At 40.8% G+C, this 15095-nt stretch overlaps 1 protein-coding gene across 1 annotated transcript in view; it reads right to left on the minus strand.

The window, feature by feature from the left end:
• The window catches only part of LOC118796652 (receptor tyrosine-protein kinase erbB-4-like), a 600895-nt gene that overhangs the window by 259286 nt on the left and 326514 nt on the right, over positions 1–15095 (minus strand). The window contains exon 3 of the mRNA XM_036568052.1: positions 5621–5807. Coding sequence (XP_036423945.1) covers positions 5621–5807 — 187 coding nt within the window. The remainder of the gene's footprint in view (positions 1–5620; positions 5808–15095) is intronic.

Below are 15095 nucleotides of genomic sequence, written 5' to 3' on the forward strand. Positions count from 1 at the left end.
ATCTACCACATTGAATCAAAAAATAAATAAATAAATAAATAAATAAAACATGACCACGATTAAAAGAAAACGAGGAAACAATTTAAGAAATCGTGACCGCGAAAGAAAGAAACCGTGCTTAAACTGCACTCGAATTAATGATTTTTTTTTTTTACCTTTGTCCCCTCCGGGGTTCCATAACTACCTTCAAACAGAAGAGAAAAGTTTCTTTAACTAAGGCTGGGCCAACCTGAGAACTGCTGCATAGGTCAGCAGTTTCTTTCAGGCCAATTTGATCTTCAATCAAAAACTCCAGCCTCTTTCCCACACAGGCATTTCTAGAACTACTGACCTGCTTTTCTTGTCATAAATGCGACAGCCTTTTAGAATTGCTTTGACAATTCGTTTGATCTCCCTGACAAAGCTGGGAAGAATTAGCAGAATAAACAGTCCGAAGCACACATGCAGTGCGCCATAACATCAAAATCAGCAGTTAGCTTCATAGAAAGTCCAGACAGGCAAACCCCAGCAGAGAGCTGTGTACAAAACTGCTGGCACTTCTCTCTGCTTCTCTCCTAATAGTTCAGTTCAAACTGTGGGTGTTTCCTAATGAAAAGAGTGGCACTGTGGGAGATTTGCTGATTGGCTGTTTTGCTGAGGATTCAACTCTCTGCACAGTTTCCTCTCTAATACGTTCACATCATCACTTTCGCTGAGATTGCTCGATCCACACTCGGAAGAAGACTAGCACTGCTTCTTTGATTCTGCAGAGCTGAGGTTGCCAGCCCTGGTCCTCTTGCAACCCTACACCCTATCTTGCACTTTCAGGTCCTCCAAAACAGGTCAATTGGTGTTTTTTCAGTATCTCCACAGCTGTTTCTTTTTCTTGGTTACGACTCAAAGAGTAACGCCAACAATCTTTTGACTCGCTCTACTTCAGGGTTTTGTGTTGAAGCAAAGTTCCACCATTTTTTAATATATTTCTTCATAATTTAACAATTGAGATGTAAACACAGAGTGGTTTGATGTGAAATGGTTAACTGTAGATAATCTTACAGGCACAGATTTCTTTACAGTGGTGGTAATAGGAACCAGGGGTCATGTCAGGAGCATTTCTAGACTGCTGGTTGTGCTGGGGGACGTACTAAATTTTGGAGAGCTACCTTGCTGCAGAGAGTTTACCTCCCACCTGTATCCAATACGCTGCCCACCCCTTACTTAACTCTAATATATCTGATCCAGCCAGTCAGGGACTTGGGAAGAGGTTAATTAGCTGAGCAGGTGTGGCAAACTGTGGTTGGTACCAGGAACTGCAGTTAAGTATCTCTCCAGGACCAGGGCTGGAGACCATTGGTCTAAATTAAGAGGGGGCACAGCCCAATCTCTTCGCTTGTCAGTTATAGGGGCAAAGCAGTCTGCATTAAAAATGGAAATCTGCACATATTTTGACTGAATACTTTTATATTTTGACCGAAAAAGTTCCTTTTATTTCCAAATGAAATACAAATATTATGGGTGTATTAAATTCAGTTAGACTACATAAGTTGCTAACATATCCAGTACCTTTGATTCAGTAGTGTAATCCTTATTTTTTACAAGCAGGAAGCCTTAAGATAAATGCTAGCATTACTCAAGCTGATCTGTGATCGACCTGCTGTTAAATTCATTAACATTCACACATTTGTATGTCTATGCTGTTGAACAGGTCTACTCGAACATGGCTGTAGCACTATTCAGATGGGATTAGAGGGTTAATTCCAGTTTATCACAGGACGTCTGTAATGTTTATGGTCAATTCGCATAGGATAAGGAATCTCAGTACAGAGATGGGAGGGGCTACTTGATCAGCAGCTTGAATTTAGCCAAAGAGAACACAGGAAGACTCTTCTTTGAGTGACCTTATATTTAAAAAACTCCTTTTCCTTAGAATATAAGAGCATTTTCAATAGTGTCCATTTGCACAGGATTAATATACACTTATTTCTACGAAGGTAAAAGAAATCGGAATCAATACTGACTTGACACATTCAGACAGGAATAATATTCACTGAGAAATGCCGGTAAAATTACATTACTCTACTTCTTCATACAAAAATCAATCCCGTCCGGATAGCTCTTATGTCCACCTACAGTAAGCTCCATACTGAAGACACTTGCCAAACAGCCTGACTTCATGGAAGCTCAATACGTTCAAAGGAAAGATGCTGGGGCATTCTGGGAGATGTAGTGTCAGACAATCAAGGTTAAGACAAGAAACTTTAAAAGTGTGCCCCAGTAAATTGGGTCTACTGATGGCCCTGGGTTGCAATGTCAACAGTGCAAATGTACCATTTTATTCATTTTATTCATTATTTAGTTTTCTTTGGGGACTATTTGGGCTTATAATGCTGTGCATGTATCTCTCCAACATTAATTGGTTTTAAAATGCACTTTAGACAAAAAATGTTATCTCAAAACCACCATGAAACAATGTCTCAGGCATCCACAATGCGTTAGTAACCATTTCAAGTAATGACTGTAAATGATGTAGCTTTTAGAGGCATTAAACTCTTCCAGTGTGCAGAGCAGGGGCTCTCCAGAGCCAAGCTTGGGAATCACCTTAAAAGAGCAACAAGTGCTTCAAGCCTTAAGGCTGTTGCTGTTCAGTTCAGGAAGCCTTTAACAATAACAAATGTTTAGAATGCAGACAAGAGTTTGTCAAATATCTTTAAATACCTTTGCTACCTTATGGCCCAAAAGGACCACCTCATCCCCCAGTCTAGTCAGAAGCACAGCTGTATTCCTGGTGTTTTCAGGGCTGAAAGTCAGCGGCTGTGGAAAAAGGCACGCAGCCAAGAGTCTGACATTAGAGCAAGGTTACTCTCAGCTAGTGTAAAATTCAAGGCCTTGAATCAAAGTAGGTTTATATTGTGCCACTTCAGCGACTGGATAAATGCGGGGTCACTTACACACGCAGACGAAAAGGGATGTTTACTCGTTGTGAAGCCGTGTGGCTCTGTTTGCAGAGTTTTATTACTATCTGTCCTCTGCCAACACACAATCACATTCACCTACCCAAAAATAATTGCATTTATATTTCTTTCCTCAGGTTTAGAAGCACTTTGGAGATGAATAGCTTCTACTCAGATCTCTATGCAACAACACTGATGCATTGCTGAGAATAATTTAGTATTTAGTTACAGGGGATTTTAATGGCAATCGTACGTTCTCTAATGTCCGCTTATTGATGCAGGGTCATGTCTGAGCAGATACGTGATTCGTTTGAAGAAAATGACAAGCACCGCACACATTACACAAGCACCGAGCACATTATAAGTCCCGAATAATCTAATCAGAGAGTGTGCCGGTGCAAGCAGGATCTAATTAAACCTGTTTTAACACCGCTCTACGCCTCGGCATAACAGCGTAACTCAGAAACCTGCACTTTTTAAAAACACAAAAGGCCTCACCTTCTGCCGGGGCTGTTTGAGCTGCGCCGGCAGTTTGACCTTGCCTTGTCACTCTAAACAAGCTTCTGCCATTTCCCTCCAAAACAAGCCCTGGATTTTATAGCTCTAATTCCAGCCGCAATTATTCAGCCGCGTCGCACAGGCTGCCTTTCAGCCCTCCGCAATCACACAGCCCTAACTTCAGGAAAAAAATTCAATCACTTATCAAATACATATTAATGCGTTTTCAGCACATTCAAAGACTTATTTACTCCTGAGGCCTTAAGCCACCCCACCAACAGGTGGCCTTCTACAGAAATTCCTTCCTCCGAAATGCCAAGTTTTCAGATGTAAAGGATTAAATTTCCTAGAAAATAGTATTTAAATGGTTTAACGGAGGCATTTATGAGCATATAATATGCTTTATTGTTATAGACTGTTATACAGTAGAATTCACAGAGTTGTTTTTTTCATGATTCTATCTGTGCTTATCCCCTCACTATTTTCTCACTACAATACCCAGCATGCCTTATGGAAATACATCATACAACCATTGAGAATCTCCCCCACACTAATCCAGACTGCTAACTTAGCCATTGAGGTACCACTGTACAATAAGACTACCCTTATAAAGGGTTTACGAATGGTTTAAAATTAGTTTATTAATGGTTATTTGTTAGGTCAAAAATACTTAATAAGCAGTGAAAACACATTGATATAAAGGTCAGCTGTTATATCTGATGAATAGGAATGCGTGATGAAGTTTAATGGTGACTGATGGAAAAGACGAAGAACAGTAAACATCAAAATGTGAGATTAAACAGTATAAATGAATGTGGCTTCACTATTAGGCAAACAACAGGTCACTACTGCCCTTATGAGTGGTTAAAAATGTGTTTATTAACAGTTATTAATTAGGTCAATAACACATTAAAATCATTAATAAGCAGTTACAACACAAATAAAAAGGGCAACAGTGACCTGTCTAATAGTGAACCCACATTCACTTATACCATTAAACCTCATGTTAAACTGTTCATCCCACATTCATATTTATCAGATATATCAGCTCATCTAATCTTAACATTAGTAATGTGTTATGACTGCTTATTAATGATTTTTAAAGTGTTTATAAGCACATAAAGGGTAGTCTTATTCTAAAGTGGCACTGCTACTGATGCAGAGGGCAATAAATACAGATGTGATATTCGGCTTCCTAGTAGAAATGTCTGAATCAGGCTTTCCTTCTGCATCAGCCACTTAGGGGGTGGGGGGGGGGGAAATAAATAAATAAATAAGCAAATAACATTTTAAAGAACTTTCCCTCAATGCTCCACATTTTTCAAAACATCTCCAGATCACTCCAGAGACCACTGCAGCACTGCTGTAGGATGTGAGTCAGCATGTTTACAACAGATATGGCAATGGTCACAGAGTGTCCCTTCAATTTATGATGGGTGGAACAGAAACAGAATGGTGCTCGCACACATGCTGATAACATTGGCATTAGTTACCAAGATGTTCATGTTATCTTTACTAAGAAATTCTAAAAATAGCTAAAAAACCTCAACATATAGTTCTGATTACCTTCCAGTGCACTTAGTGGTGATGTCCCAGTGCCTAATGTCTTTATCATCATCTAGAAGAGTGAATAAATTGCTAAATTGTGTTTCCATAAGCCTGATGTTTCACAAAACTGGCTTCAACAGAAACTGTCAGTAAAGATTGAGGAGCGGTACCAGCTGAAGGCTTCAGACAAGCAGAGGCTTCGTTCAAGACAACATAGTTAATCCCCCCCAACTCTGCACCGGAACAATCTACCTCACATGTGTTAGGCTCCAGTCCTCAAGGGCCAAAACTCTGTAGACTTCAGCGCACTGCCTCATTAAACACACCTGATTCAGCTCATCAGCTGATTATCAAGGCCTTCATGAACTGAATTCAGAGCATTAAATAAGACTAAACACTAATCCTGCAGCACTTTGGCCTGGAAGGTCCCCAGTTTGACATGCCTGATTTACCTAATCGTAAGTTTGTTTCTTTTTCCCCCCGGGAATGAGTTCCTGAGCATATTCAAATGAAGTTGCTCCTGACTGGAAACCTTGCTATTCACACAGTCCCATCACCTTAGTATTTGAGCCTTTTACTTGGGGGTAACGAAATCACATTTCTTCCGGGCCTCTCTGCTTTGGAGCACATTTGTGAGGCCGTACCTGTTAGGTTCTTGAGGCCGAGCTGCCGCAGGCCAAAGTTTCCGTCACGCCGGTAGTTGAGGAAGATGGCAAGCGCGTAGCGATCCTCATAAAGTCGCGTGCCACGGATGATCCGCAGGTTCTCCAGCGGCAGATAGTCAAACTGGTTCAGAGCCACCAGCACATAGCCTGTCACCTCCCGGATTGACTGCAGGTAGAAAGAAGAATGAACAGCAGAGTCAGCCAAACCAAACGGACAAAGAGTGTTTAAACTTGTAAAGAAGTAGTTTGGTGAAAAAAAAAGAATAAAATTATCTTCATGTTACTCCAAATGTAATATATGTATATATGCAAAAAACATATTTGATGTGTGAAGTTCTTTAGTTTGTACAGAAGCAGATTCCCGCAGGACCTGCCACAATATCTTGCGGCACGGGACTAAGTTTCAGTGTTTCCCATTGTGTTTAATGGGAATAAATGCCGTTTGGTGAAGTTACTTCACAGCGAGCCAGATGACCATGACTGCCATGTTATTTTAGCATAATTTAGGATAATGTATTTGTGAATAGACTATGTCCGAAATTAGATGTCAATCTGCCTTGACAGAACTTTGCGGGACAAAATGTTTCGGTTGCAGGTGGGTGTAGGACAAATGATTCCGATTTTCTGCGGGAGTGGGATGAAATCTTCCGGGAGCGGGTGGGAGCAGGACTGACTTTACTATGAGGTTAATGTAGCTAACAAGTAACAGAAGCACTGATTAGTATGGTGCAAACTGCATATCTAAATCATCATGCACGTGCTTTATACCACATTTCGTTGTTGAATAAGCTCACATAGACTTGCTTCTGTTGTTTCTGACCATAACAACAGTAGCAGCAGAAATTTTGAAGTCTGAATTTTAACCATACTTTTGTAACAGCATGATTTTTGCTCATGATGTCTAAGATGTTTACCAGGATGCCAAGAAACGAGCCATGCTAGAGTAAACTCCCATAATGAACATGACCTTGGAGCGTCTACTGCACACATCCAGCACAGACTGTGAAATCAGTGAAATCAAACACATTTCCATATTCTGTTAAAACATTCCTGCCTGTGAAGGAAATAAACACACATCCACTTGTAGCATGACATCATTATGCACTGTGCCAACAGGGCGAAAACGTAATGGACCGTTTGAGAGCACTGTGGAGTAACAATAGCCTCAACGTCTCTTGAGTCTCATTTGAAAGGTCCCCTATGGTCAGTGGTATGAGTGGACGATAACGGGGTGGATTTGGGTCAGGGCTGTGGGAGGGCACAGGCAGCTGCAGGCTGTGGTCACTCTTTCTGCATGCCACCACACACAGAGGGATCAGAAGCAGGTGGCCCCAGATGACACACACACACACACACACACACGCACGCGCACACACACACACACACACACACACACACACACACACACAATGAGAACCACTTCAGGAGGACGTACTCACATTTACCGGGACAGGACACTGGAGACGATGAGGACAACACAGGGACAATGAGTGTGCACACATGCATTTGTATGCAGCAGTTTGACTATTAGACTCTTGGGTGACTATCAGAGCCAGGCCTTCAGTTCAGGTTATAAAGGTCAAAACTCTAGTGTCCCTATAAGATTTCTAATAGTACATTAGCTCTAAGCTAACATGAGTACACGTGAACATGTTTTGGCCATTCTAGATTAAACAGGCATTTGAAGCTCGTAAAAGACAATTCATATATTTTATTTGAAGTGTAATCGGCATTGACATGTATATAACCTTGTATTTAGAGGTTTTAAGCCCTATTCCGATGGGATTAGTTTTATATGAGGAGGTGGGGTAACGTAAATTTTACCGACATTTCTCAGTGATGTCGACCTTTTTTTACCATATATTGAGCCGCAGAAATTACCTCAGGTTATATTAATCCTGTACAAACTGACACGTTGGTAAAAACACCATTGTATTCCACGGAAAATGACTTTATTTTATTTTTTAAGAATGGAGGCACTCTACATTGTGTTTACTTGTATTCTTGGTGGCTAAAATCTGATTTTATGCAGTGAAACAGCACACTGCCTTCACTTACGACAGTAAGACAAATGTTCAGGGTAAACTAAATAACGGCTAAAATTAAATGTTTTAACAACTTTTCTACTCTTTTCTAGAGTAAATGCAGTATGTAAATTGAGTGACCACTCCCATCTCTGTCATTTTAACTGATATTTCATATCCAGTGGTCAAAAACATTACAGACAGGTAAACTGCCCTTACCCCACCACATGGAAAACTAATCCCATCTAAATAGGGCTTTAAGAGTGACTCTTTCAATAAACAGCTCTGGCACAGAGTTGCCATTTCTAACAACTGACTGAAACCTTAGCTTTAGCTGAAAGCTGACACTCATATTCACAGTCAGCACTGTATCTAGAACTTCCAAAAAGGCCTAGAGTGATGTTTTTATCATGAAAATGCTCCCATCCAATCAAAACATGATTGGGTGATTCCACTGTCAGTTCCAAATTATATTGGTAATTAATATAATGTATAATCTAAAGCCTTCAGTTCAGCTCCTCAAGTCCTAACCAATTGGAAAGCTTGCTTGGCTGTATCTGCCTAGATACCACAGGAAAAAAAAATCTAACTGGACAATTTTCAGTTTGGTGGTTCAAGACCTTAGCCCTTGTGTTACCACCCTAAACTTAACAATGGAATGAAAACATTAATATAATAATTGCAGAGTTTAAATACAAAAAGGATGAAGACTGTATTAAATGAAAATGAGCCAAATTACAGACATGTATTGTCAAGTTGCCAGAAATCATTAGGCCTTCTCTGAAGACCTACAAGTTCTTCACTAGTATGTAGTATATACTGTGTTCATGTATATTTCTGTTTATGATTTTTCTGTTTATATGCCTCTGTTTGTATGTGAGTTATGTGTCTGTATGCATATGTTTGTATGTGTATGACTGCACGTGGTGTATATAAAGCTCACAACAGGGCATCTATGGGCAGAATCAGCTGTGAGAGTCTGCTGGTGGTGTTTGTAAGTGACAGCTGTCAGGCAGGCTGAGGATCAGCTGTGTTGGGCTGTGGAGTGGCAGGGTCAGTCATGCTGCTGTCAGTCTCCTAATGGCCTCTGACACACCAGCACTCTTTAGCGGCCGCATTGGCAGCCTCATCCCAGCACTACACACTCATTTATCTCAACTAATGACCGGTCCTAAAGGCTGCTCTAATAGCTACAGCACAGGAGAACATGCTTGCTGTACATGAACACTGTCCATGCCTGCATTGAGCTCAGAGCACACCAATCCTGCATTCTCCAGCAAACCCAAACAGTGGGTGGGAGAGATTGTTGGGAGTCTAAATACATACTGGTTTATCTGGCTGGTCAGTTAATTTACAGAACATGATGCTTGGTGGTGAAGAAGATGATTGGTGGTGAATGTGTCAGTGTCTGTTGGGCAGTGTTGGTATTTGGTAGAGAATGCTGGTGTTTTGTTGTGGAACGTTGATGTTTGTTGAGTAAGACAGTTGTTTGGCAGGGAATAATGGCATTTGGTGGAGAAAGTGGGTGTTTGGTGAAGAAGACTGATGTTTGATGGGGAAAAATGTAGGTCTCGGAGAATGATTGGTAGAATGATGTGTTTGGCGTAGAATATTGGCGTTTGGTGGAAAATACTGGTGTTTGGAGAACGTTGGTTCAGTGTGACCTGGGCTTTCAGAAGAAGGATAGTCCAATTATATGCATAAGCTCAGATCTGCACACTGCGCATCTTTGCTGAGTCTTTGCTGAGCTTAATTTGAGAAAGAGGCCACATTCTTGAGAGACAGTAAAATGCACAGTATCCAGTTGGGTTGGATTACTGCTGCTCTGGCATAACAAGCAGAGCATCTGAAAATACAGATTATCTACAGAGGGGATGACCAAAAGGATTAATATTCCAGTCTGGACTGCTGATTACTCATTTACTCTGCTGTAGGCAAGAACGTGTGTGTATTTCTGCTCTGTTTTGTGTATTATTATTGGTCTTTGGAGTCTCTAGGGCTTTGACCTTGCTTCAAACTCTACATTGAGAACCTTCACCATAGCTGCCCAGTAACACTCATATGTCCACCATAGACTGCCAAATACTACATATCCAACACAGTCTGACAAATGCCCTACACTGATACTGAATATCTCCATTTCAGCCAATGTTGCCATTTAAGAACTGCACCCTATGTAACATTCTAAGTACCAAATACCTCAACCAGAGTATTCCAAATATTCTACATCTCAACCAAAGCTTACAAAATACTCTACACTTCCACCTCCACCCTACATCTCTGACAAAGCTTACCAAACACCCTACATCCACAACAAAGCCTACCAAATACTCTATATCTCCACCAAAGCCTACCAAATACTCTACACCTCCATCTGCATTATACATCTCCAACAAAGCTTACCAAATACCCCACATCCCCACCAATGCATATCAAATACTCTACACCCCCACCCTACATCTCCAACAAAGCTTACCAAATACACTACACCTCCACCAAAGCCTACCAAATACTCTACACCTCCAGCGTACATCTCCAAAAAAGCTTATCAAATACTCTACACCTCCAACAAAGCCTACCAAATACTCTACACCTCCAACAAAGCCTACCAAATACTCTACACCTCCAACAAAGCCTACCAAATACTCTATACCTCCAACAAAGCCAACCAAATACTCTACACCTCGAACAAAGCCAACCAAATACTCTACCCTTCTACCTCCACCCTATATATCCAACAAAGCCTACCAAATACCTTAAAGCTCTACCAGAGGCTACCAAAATACCTCACACATCTACCAGAATACCCCACCCATCTACCAAAGTTTTCCAAATACCACATACTTCCACCACAACATACTGCACACCTCCCAGACCTACCAGACCAGTGCCTACTAGACACTCCACAATTATCAGTTGTTGCAACATACACTACACATCCACCGGGGCCTGCCAATTTCCCCACACATATGCCACAGCCTGCTACATGCCCCACACTTCTCTCACTGCCTGCCAAATACCCCTCCATCCCAGCCATCGTCAACTAACCCATCCCAGTTACCTAGCAACCTCAGAAACCTGCTGCTGTTTAAGAACAGGGGAACAAAAAGGAAAGAAATAGAAAGAGACGGGGGAGAAAAAAGTCAACAACAAACAGAGGCATCTTTGTTGTACTTTGCCTAATTTAATTAAAGGATTACTTTGCTAAGATTTCTTTCCGAGCCTATTCACTGTCTGCATTCACTTTCCAGCACCATTTCATTTTTTTGCTCTCCTTCTCTCTCTACTCCCCAACTAATTTATTTTCAAGTCAGTGGATCAATACTTCCCAGCGAGGGAGGGAACGGGGGCATGCATGCTGCTCCCTCTTTCCCGCTGTTTACTGCATAAGCAAAGGAAAACACCTTGTTGTGATTACAAGCTTAGTTTACAGATAATGGCATGGCATAGGTGCATCTTTTTCTTTTCATCTGCAATTTAACAAAACATTGTCCCCAGACTATATATATACAAATCCTAGAGTGTCTGCTTGCCAGGGAATAACTCACAGATTACCTGTCTAAGATCATGCCAGGTTATTTACATTTTTATTTAACCTTTATTTACCAAAGTAGTCCCTTAAAACTTCTTTTCAAGGAAGACCTGGCGAAGAATGTACAAAGTTTCCAAAACAAGAGAAAGCTGTTCTTTCCAACTCTGGACCAATCTTGCGTATTTTGTAGACTCTTAGAAAAAAAGGTACTAAACTGTCACTGAGGCAGTGCGCCTCTTGTCACTGGGGTGGTACCTTCAAGTGTACAACTCAGTACCTTTAGTAAGGGAACATAACTGTACCATAATTAATTAAAATTATATTTTTTAAGTTGTACTGACTCCACACACCCCGTCTCGTCTCCAGGCTTTTTATTTTATGGTTCTGTTTTAAAACATTCGGTTTTGAAAAGGTACAAATACGAACTTTTCACCTGGAAAAACTTATTTAAGGTGCACAACTGGACCTTAAAACCACTGTTGTACCTTTGAGGGAACATTTACATTGTTTGTATCTTGATGAACAAGAAATGTACCTGCACAGAGCTTTTATAGTGTAGAGCAGCCTTCAAGAGGAGTGAGTATCACAGCGGCTGCTGATACGTGATAGAAAATTACAAGCTGTGATTTCCAATGAGAGCATCATGATACTTTTTGGGTTCTGCTGCCTGACATCTAATAAAAAATGGCCCCCAAGTGAAACAGCAACACCAATGTCAGTCGATTAAAAACAAACATCCTGGCTTCCTCTCAGGCTGCCAGCGAAGATATCTGGACCCTCAAACCTTCTGCATGACTCCCGTATTTCTCCACATCAAACTCCTGCTGTTATTTATAGGCAGAGGAAGTGATTTTGGGGCAGTTGGAGATGCTTTTAAACACCAGCTCTGAATGCCTCTTCCAGGTGGCCGAATGAGACGCTCATATGAAAAAAAGGCACCAGGAGGACATCGGGCCCCTCGGAGCCCCTTGTAGGGCAGCCACGTGCAGCTCCAGATAAAGCCATGCTATAAATGCAATGTGTGTTAACGTGAAGGCTCCACGCAGCTGGCAGAGAGAACCAGAGGCCGTTGGGATGGGGGCGGAAGCAGAGGGGAGCTGACATGGGACTGAGAAGAAAAGCGGGCCTCGCTTCCTCGAGAGGATTCAGATAAGAACTCGGCTAATTGAGGTGCAGGTTTTCGTTTGAAGGGATTGCGAGACACAAAAACAGCCTTTGTGACCTCGTTTAGTCAGCCTGCGAGTGAGGCGCTGCAACACACTCGGACGGCCTTATTCGGCCCCCTCGCTGCGTGCCGGAAGATTGAGGAGCTGGACTACCAGGAAGTGGCACTCAAAGACGCAGATAGCCCGCAGACCAGTTGTGCTCTTTATATACCAACCACTGGGCTTGGACCGTGATTTGGCAGTGATGTTAAAGCTTACACACACATTTTTCTTTTGAGGACATACTGTACTGTGCAACAGCGTACAGCTTCTTCACTGTTCAGGAGATATTTCTCAGGAAATATAATACGTCAGTCCACTTACTGATAATCAGATAAACTTTTAAATTGTTCATCTTTGAAGAAAATTAAGCTCCACTCTTGCTTCTGATCTGAAAACATCCACAGGTGTTTCTGTCCATCCTTCCACTGTAGGAAGACAACTCAGTGCTATGGGTCTGAAAGGATGAGGAGCTGTCAGGATGACGTTACTAGTCTTAATTGTTTGCTGACAAGTGTATAAAAGGATTCTAATATGCTCATCTAGTGCAACGTCACAGGTTTTAAATAACTGTTAAGATACTAGCAAGATGTATATGAATATGTATGTGTCCAGAATTATGAACAGAGCTGTAGAAGATTGTAAAATGAGTGAAAAAGCTGTGTAACACTGAGAATTAAGTTATAATCAAATTACTATCCAGAATTCATCATATTTCAAAAGTGGAGATCTTGAACTGTAGTGTAGTTCATATCGAAGGCGGTAATCTTGGCTTAGCTAGACAGCTAATAGGTTACTAATGACAAACAGGTATTATGTATAGAGTAACACCTCTAAGTCTATAATAAAGCAATTTATTGGTAACTAATCTAGACATCATGACATATTTTAGGTATTTTATTCAATAGTTTAGGTTGTTATTAACTGATAAATTATATAGTGTAGACATTTTTATTCTCTGCCTAGAGTTTTGATCAGCAATGTTGAAATACGACAAATATGTTGAAGATTTAATGAATTCTGGACATAAATTTTATATCTGACGGTTTTCCAAATTTTTGAATTGCTGTGCATAAACAGTCAACCATTTATTGACAGTCTTTTTGTATTGAGGAAAATAATTTCTAAAATAAAATAAGCTACTTCATATATATGTAAAAATGTATATTTGTCTTCTATTTCTCTTTGTTTTCATATATTAGGGAAAAAAATAAATCCTAAAATGTAAAATGTATTATATCTTTTGCACAGGCAAATTCAATAACTATAAAGTGGTTGTCTATTAAAGTGTGTTTTCCAAACGTATGAATGGCAGTGCATAAAAAAATAGTCGCCAATATATATTTTAGATTATTTATATATAGATTATTTCCCTTAACGTTGTCGGAACAAAACCTCGTATCTCCATTTTTGTCATTTTCCAGTTTTTGACATACTTTGAAAGTGCCTCTTGTCCTTTACATTGCGTTTAAATTTAATGATGAATGGACCAAAAGAAACGGCCCAAACTGACTTGAAAAAAAGTCTCGTTCCATTGACTTACATTAAAAGTAAAGTAGGTTTTTTCCTTCTCCTGTAAAGTTACCATTTTGGACATACGAGGTTTTGTTCCGATATATATATATATATATATATATATATATATATATATTTGAGCACTTCATTAAGCCTTGGATTATTTTAATAATTTGAAATATTAAGAAAAAAAAAAGGTGCTTATAGTCTTCTCCCAAACCTCTCTCTTAGGGACACAAAAGTGTCCACAGATGAAGCACTTCCCGTCCAGGCTGATGAAAGCCATGGACACAATCACTGGACTCTTTTTCTCCTCCCTGTGGCCGAGTTTTGTTGGAGGAAGTGTGCCCGAGAAACAAAAGCTCCTTTCACCCTCTGAGACGTGCCAAGGGTGGAAATGGAGTCCTTCAGCCCTGAACTTCAGAGAGCAACGGATGGGGAAAGAATGAGGGATGCAGAGAGAGAGCGCGGGATGGAGAAAGGGAAGAGGGATGGAGAGAGTGCGGGTGGGATAGAGAGGCGATGCTGGAGTCCATAGCAAGGAAAGGTTGTGCAGTCGAGCGGATCACAGCCAGTCTCCTGTATATTTTAATGCATAATTAATACTCCACCTGTTCCAGTTCAGAGAGAAAGAAAGAGAGAGGAAAAAGAGAGAGAGTGCCCAACACACAGAGTGAGAGAGTTCTAGCAAGGGAGAGAGAGAGGGAAACTGAGATTTCACAAGGGAGAAAGAGAAAGCGAGGGAAGGAGGGGAGGGAGAGAGAAACCAATTAAGAATAAGAGGAAAGAGTGTAATGACACCATTAGCATGTTTGAGAGACTCAACACACGTTAGCCTGATTACTACTCATTTACATACATATTGAACTTGTTGCGTGTGCCAGAGGGGCGGGTTTTACGTGTCTTCTGGATTTGTCTTGCTGTGCCACTCAAGCTGAACTACAACTTTGTGCTAATATCATGTCTTTTAGATGTCCACCTAAGTCCAGAAATGAAGGATGTCCATTGAGAGGACATTTTATTGGACAGTCTATCAATTTGACATCCAGGAGGGCTAAGTGTCATGCTAATTTCATGTCTTTTAGATGTCCATCAAAGTCCAGAAGCGAAGGATGTCCACTGCAAGGAAATTTTACTGGAGATTGTACCAATTTGACATCCAGGAGGGCTAAGTGTCA

The sequence above is a fragment of the Colossoma macropomum genome, unplaced genomic scaffold (assembly GCF_904425465.1).
Source record: "Colossoma macropomum unplaced genomic scaffold, Colossoma_macropomum, whole genome shotgun sequence".
Classification (NCBI taxonomy): Eukaryota; Metazoa; Chordata; class Actinopteri; order Characiformes; family Serrasalmidae; genus Colossoma; species Colossoma macropomum.